The 7,153-nt window shown below is 40.1% G+C and overlaps 1 protein-coding gene across 1 annotated transcript; it reads left to right on the top strand.

Annotated features, from left to right (window-relative positions):
* Positions 1–999: 999 nt before the first annotated feature.
* On the top strand, positions 1,000–2,275 carry LOC131014525 (uncharacterized). Its single transcript, XM_057942516.1, has one exon. It carries the CDS (start codon positions 1,068–1,070, stop codon positions 2,103–2,105), a length of 1,038 nt encoding a protein of 345 aa, XP_057798499.1. The 5' UTR covers positions 1,000–1,067; the 3' UTR covers positions 2,106–2,275.
* Positions 2,276–7,153: the final 4,878 nt, after the last annotated feature.

Raw genomic sequence — 7,153 nt, 5'->3', positions numbered from 1 at the left:
CTCTTTTGGTTTCAAAATAATATGCACATTTTTTGTTCAGCAAATGCATGTTTTGATAATTGTTAGGTGAGTGCAAGAATACTAAGGGGTTGTTCGATTGCTCGAGATTATCTCAGATTGAGTTAGCCAAATATTATCTAAGATTACTTTTATTATAGGGGTTGACCGAGACTCATATGTCAAGACTAATTCCACATGACATTGAACGAGATTGGATAGCAGATTGTATATATCCACTCTAACGAATAAAATATCATAAGAGTAAGAGCATCCCCAATGCAAGGGGGGCGGGGATGAAGATTTTTGATCCTATTTTTTAAAAATAAAATTCTAAATAAAAAATAAACATTGAACTTTATAAACGAAAATTTCATGAATTTAAATTTAAAATTTAGATTAACTAAAATAGAAAAAGTTACAATAATTAAAATATGAATTTAAATTATGGTTGGATAGGATCGAATCGTGCTCAAATATGTTCAATTAAATCTTGTTGGAGGCGATGGTGGACTCGTTGATCGCGAATGCTTGTATCTCGAGCCAAATACGCTTGAAATTTCGACGAAGCTCCTTGAGTAGCTTCATGAGTGTTGCTCGACGCCTAGTTTTTCTCATCCTCTCCCCATTGCGTAGCAATTTTTCTTTATCCTCGATTATGTTGTGCAAAATAATTAGCGCTCGTTAAGTTGCTCATTTTTTTAGAACCGAGTAGGACCTTTGATAATAGCCTAGTGTAATTGAAGAACGCCAGGAGCTCGTTCTATACATGTCCTTCATTGCATCACTTTAAACATCTTCTTCTTCTTCTTGTCAGTCGGGAATGGAAGACTGTTCACGAACATTGGCCAATCTGGGTAGATGTCATTGTTAAGTAGTACCCCGTACTAGCTATAGTGAGAGTTGTTGGCCTCGAATTGCACAGGTGGAGAGAAGATAAATAATTATGAGTGAATTTTAATGATATATGATTTATAAAAAACAATTTATTAAAACTAAGAGACCCATTTTGAATTTACGTGGAAAGCGTAAATTGTATCCCCCAAAGTGAGGAATTACTGTATCTCAAAATGTCCTTAAATTTGACTTTTCATGAGCTCGAATGCTCGATCACATACATAGATAGACACGCACACACATTGCGTTCCAGTGCTCACCAAATCTCACCTGTCCCACTAATCCCATCTCTCTCTCTCTCTCATACAGACATTCTCGTCCGAGTGATGAATCCAAGAAAACCATATCCGGCACCTTCCCTGAAAGTCATCGTGTACGGCATGCCCCTCATCTTCCTCCTCCTCACCATGGCCGCCATGTTCAAGGACAAATTCTACACCAACACCCTCACCGTCTACGCCGCCCGCGAGCAGCACTGCGATGTCCCCAGCAGCGTCATCGGCGAGCTGGAGCCGCTGATCGCGGAGGAGCCGCTGGAGGTGTGGGAGGGCCTGGGCAAGGAGGAGAGCCACATCAAATACCTCCCCTCCATGATCGACCTCGCCGCCAAGCGCCGCTTCATCTACATCGACCTCGGCGCCCGCGACTATGAGTCCAGCATCGGCAGCTGGTTCGAGAAGCAGTACCCCAAGCAGAACAAGACGTTCCAGATCTACGCGGTGGAGGCCGACGCCGCGTTCCACGGGCAGTACCAGTCGCGCCCGGGAGTGACGCTGCTGCCGTACGCGGCGTGGGTCAGGAACGAGACGGTGGTGTTCGGGAGCAAACCCATCGTGGTGGGGAGCAAGGTGTGGCGGATGCGGCCGTTTGGGCGGATCGAGGGCCAGCAGGCGGCCGAGGACGGGATGTCGGCTGTGGTGCGGGTGCCGGCCTTCGACTTCGTGGACTGGCTGCGGCGGACGGTGGCGCCGGAGGACTTCGTGGTGGTGAAGATGGACGTGGAGGGGACGGAGATCGCGCTGATTAGAGATTTGCTGCGGCGCGACGCCATGTGCTTGATCGACGAGCTCTTCATGGAGTGCCACTTTGATCGCTACGTTAAGTGCTGCTCCGGCGAGAGAATTAATAGGTTTAATTTCTCGTATTCTCAGTGTTACGATTTGTTCAAGGAGCTCAGGGACATGGGCTCTGTCGTGCATCAGTGGTGGTGAGAATCAATTATCTCACTTTTTTCCAATTCTACCTCAATTTTCAATTTTTATTCGTCTTACTGTTTTATCACAGGATTTAGAGTAATTGCAATAATTTAGTTACTTCATACTAGTATTTACTTCGTGCATTCTTCTCTCTCTATATATAATAATGTGTTTGAATTGGTTGAGATTTTTGGTGTGATTTAATTGTTTTGATATATTCATAAAAAATGCACAATCTATTACGTGCATTAATGTGTGTGTGTGTGTATGTGTATGTGTATTGTTTTCTAATATACAAGGACTTATTCATAGCCGTACAAATGTTTTTGGATAACATATATACTTAAGAGAGGAGTGGAGATTTCAAGTCAATGTCAATGCCAATGCCGGCTTTGTTGTCTGCCGTGTCCGCACTCTGCCGACTGCAGATCGAACGCATATGTGGATAGATGGGGCACGGACGGTTCTAAAAATTGAGGGGATTGAATTTGTTGAAGTATATATAACGGTTGAGGGTGCGTTTACTTCGATTATAAAATTTTTATTCAAAAATAATAAATAAAAAAAATAAGAAAAAATATATATATTTTTAATCATATATTTACTAGAGATACAAAATTAAGAAAACATTGAAAAAAAAATTCACAACTCTACCATAGGATAAGTATTTGAGAGAAAATGAGTTGCCTGGGAAAATTTTCTCCCGAGAAAATATTTCATATATCCTGCTCGGAGAAAATTTTCTATCATAATAAACATGTGAAAGTAATAAAAAATTAGTGGAAATATATATTTTCTCCTTTTCCATCAAAGTATACGCACCCTGAAAATATTTGTATGGGGTTCGGATCAGGCGAGAGCCATTGAGCCAAAAAAAAATTGAGCGTTTCATACAGTTTATTTTTAATGTCCAAGTAGAATATTAATAGACTTAGGTACAACTAATTCACTTATTATAATAAATAGTCTTTCGCATTCTATTAATTCAACAACAAGTACATTAAAAGCATATAAACACCTGACTCTATGCGATTTTTTGAAAAAATATTTCATCTTTTGAAAAAATAAATTAATTTTCATTATTAATAGTTCATAATTTAACTTAAACTTGAAAGTGGATTCAATTCAACATTGAAAATTAAATAAGAAAAAGAAATTGTGACAAAAATAGCACAAATTTAACAAACTAATAAAACAAATCACTATAAAATGTTAAGCAATTAACGTAAATATTACAATTTTTAAATAGTGTATTATATTCTCTGTTTCTCCCTTGTATTTCTTTTTCTTTTTCAACAAAAAATGCTCAAAATTTGGGAGGGGGCTTTGAAAGAATATTAAATTTAATTAATACTCGATTTGTTCGAGGATCGTCTCTTGGATTATCTTAATTCATCATACATCGATTAAACCTAGCATGCTCCTATTAATTTAAGTGTTGCACCTTGGAGTTAGAATCCCTTACTTGTAAATTGAACGCAGAGGCTGTTGACGATTGAATCAAAAGACTCCAGTTCTGACCCAATTCGTCACTGAACAGGTCAGCCAACTTCAACGCTCCGTTTGACCCCTCAAACTACCTTCAATCGTATTTTTTTTCAGATATACGACTTCTTTGTCTTCGAAAGAGCTTTTCGTGGCCGCCTGTTTCACCTCAATCGGAGTTCTGTAGAGGAAGTTATGGCTGCTTTTCGGAGACTGCTAGAACTTGGTTTCCTGCAAAAATCTGACTCCAGCTCAGATCTTCTGAACTGTATCCCGTTCAGTTCCCAACATTGGATGGACAACGAACTATGAGAACTCCCAGAGAATTCGACCCCTACAGTTGGCGCCTCCTTATTCCTCTGCTCTCTAAAACCCTAATTTTTGTATGTTTTATTCTGAGAGCAGATATATGTATTTAAAGACAAAACAGAGACCTAGGGCCTTAATAACTGTAGTAGGCGACTCCTACTGGGCTCAGGAGACTTTGGGCCAGTCCAGGGATCAGATACAAGGAATAAAGAAGGGCCTCAAATGAATTAATTCTCATGATCAGCCTAGATCACAATTAATTCATAAATATTAATTCATTCCACTAGAGAATCAATATTGACTTACCCTTTATTACCGATGATGAGTCGGGCTTGTATTTAGACTTATTAGACCTCCGTATTTAAAATATCAGACATCCATTAATTAATTAAAGCTCTGACAGCTTATATTAATTAATCTCTTTGTAATCCTTAAGTAGTACCACTCAACCCTTATTATTGTGTCTGAACTTAATCAACCTACAAGGTTTAACGCAATAAACCTTTTGAGCTCCTTAAGGGGATGTCATTATCCTATTCCGGATACGGGTACTATTATAGATAACCAAATATCATATATTAACTGCTATCACCCAAGATACAGAGTACTCAAGTTAATATATAATTCTCACCCATAGTAAATCAAAGTGATACACGAATCAACATATATATTTTAAACCTTATTAGTATTAAGATCTTATTAAGTCATCGAGATCTTGATCCTTCACATATGTCAGATAGAATAATACATCTCACTGTGATCTTATCAATACGTTACGACGTACCAGTATAGACAAGTAGTCAAGACAAACTCCTTCCATCTATACTGCAACCTAAACCAATGACTCGTCCTAGAGTTATCTCGGTTGTGATCAGTTTATATCTCTTAAGGTTATTCCAATTATATGGTCTTCTGTGATCTACAACACACAATATAATCTACTTATATAGAGATAAAGGACATACATATGCAATCATGAACACAATCAGATAGGAGATTAAATAGTGAACTTAGGAAACATTGTATACAAGCACAAAACGTTCTTGCTTTCAGTATACAAATCCAACAGGCTTCAACCCTTGGATGGGAGTTTTGTAGCTCCAATTTCTTTTAGTATTATTATGAACTATTTAAAATTTACTTCTCCTTTCTTCCACGATAATTATGGTGTGGATGAGAGAGCACGAGTTTTAAGAAAAATATTGAATGTGTATAAAGTGTAGAAATGATCCCATTGAGTTGATTTATTAGATAATAAGTAAATGATTTGTGAGATAAATTTTTTGTATATATTATATGTGAATGAGATAAAGTAGAAGGACAGATATCCTAAAATGGAAAGATCACACACTTATTGTGAACGTACGAAAATAGTAAAACAATAAATTATTTTTTCATCCCATTATTTGTATCAATTGTCATTTTGAGTTGTCTAATTATTATTGTATCATTTCTATAAAATGTATCCCATCACAAAACATATGGTGGAGTAAAGTGCACGAGTTTTAATAAAATGGTTGAGATATATATGTATTTTTAAGTGTGGGGGAGGGGACAGATGCTCTCTCTCATGGAAACCTTAGGTCCGATACCTTGCTGACTTCGCCGGTGTCTTCTCTGGCGCCATGACCTCTGCCTCTCATGGCGGCTCATCTCTTCCCGCTGGTTTTACTCCGAGCTCTAATGGTTTCCCGAAAGTCTCTTCTAACTTTGATAATCCCAGCCCACTCTCGCGCCGGCGGTGGGGCTTCCGCCTTGGCTGTCCGTCAATCCAATAAAGACTCCCACCCTCCATCTGTTGGCGGCTTGATAATTCCATCCGCTGAATTGCCGTCGGGTGTTAAGGCTTCTTCTGATATTGAGCCGCCGCCAAATAGGGTTTCACACCCTAACCCTAATCCTAACACTAAGGAGAATAGTTCTCAAGCTAATCCTAAAACCCGAAGCTTCAAGGCAGCGATGCTGGGCAACCGCAGCCTTAAACCTCTGGAGGTTTTCGTCCACAGGCTCAACGCGGTTCATCCCACGATGATCAACGGCCATCACTCTGTTGAGATGCCGGAATGTCTTTATCAGGAACGTATGCAAACTTATACTTTTGCTCATCATGCCAGACTAATTCTTCGCAAGGGAGATTTACCTCGATTTGCAGCGGACATTCATGACGAGCTTGTTAGCATTTGGCAGCCCTCTCTATCGATCTGTGTCATCCCTTTAGGTCGCGGGTTTTTCTCTCTCGTTCTCTCGTCCATGGATGACTACGCTAAAGCTAAGTTACATCCTTCGTTGAAACTTCGTAATGGTTTACTTATTATCAAAGATTGGTCACCAAAATTTGATCCATATAAGCAGAATTCTTCTCTTTTACAAGTGTGGACTCGAATTTACTATCTGCCTCATGATTTTTGGCACCCTGAGTTTCTCACTAGAATCGCTCGTGCGATCGGCACACCCATTAAAATTGACGGTCCTACCTACAACGGCGATGTGGGTCATTTTGCTCGAATCTTGATTGAGATTGATATCTCGAAGGAGCTTATTTACACCATACTGGTCAGCCGAAGCTCAGATTGTTTTGATATCGAATTTAGTTATGAGAATCTTCCTCACTTCTGTGGTTTTTGTCATATGATTGGTCATTCGGTCACACACTGCCGGCGGCGGCCAAAATTTGCTCCAACAGAGGATGCTCCTCCTGACTCGGATAAAGGAGGAGATAAAGGTGGAGGAAAAAATGATGGTTTCACTATGGTAAATCGCAAGGAAAATCACAAGAAGCCACAGTGGCGGAATTCTGGAAAGAGCAGCAACCCTGTTGCAACGGATAGGGATGCTGAAAAGGAGGACACTTCGAAGGCTATTCACGAAATGGGGCGTGTTTCTGGGAGCAAGGAGGGAGCTCCTCTCGATTCTGGCACAACTTTTCCTCAAACACCTGGCGGGCACACTGTTGCTACTGCTCATTAGGAGCCTGTTTCTTCAACCACCTTTCCGCAGACGCAGCCTCAACACGTTACTTGCGATGCTCCTCAAAACATGTCTGGTCCGGATATTCTAGCTTCTCTCATGCAGCCAGTGCACAACTCGGTTTATGATCGCCCATTTAATTATAGAGAGGATGACCAGCCTACTGTTTCTCTCACGCAGCTGAATACGGCGGTTCCAGCAACATCCACGGTTGCCATGGGCTCTATAGCTTCTCCTTCCCAACAACCGATGGTTACAACTACTGTTTCTGTTACACATACTGATACTGTCTGCCCAGAAAT

The sequence above is a fragment of the Salvia miltiorrhiza genome, chromosome 3 (genome assembly GCF_028751815.1).
Source record: "Salvia miltiorrhiza cultivar Shanhuang (shh) chromosome 3, IMPLAD_Smil_shh, whole genome shotgun sequence".
NCBI classification, from domain to species: domain Eukaryota; kingdom Viridiplantae; phylum Streptophyta; class Magnoliopsida; order Lamiales; family Lamiaceae; genus Salvia; species Salvia miltiorrhiza.
The sequence above is the reverse complement of the archived record's forward strand: the minus strand, read 5'-3'. Positions and strand labels throughout refer to the sequence as shown.

Excerpts from the sequence above, each read along its gene's own strand:
- LOC131014525 (XM_057942516.1), top strand. The coding sequence starts at position 1,068 with ATGTCCTTAAATTTGACTTTTCATGAGCTCGAATGCTCGATCACATAC.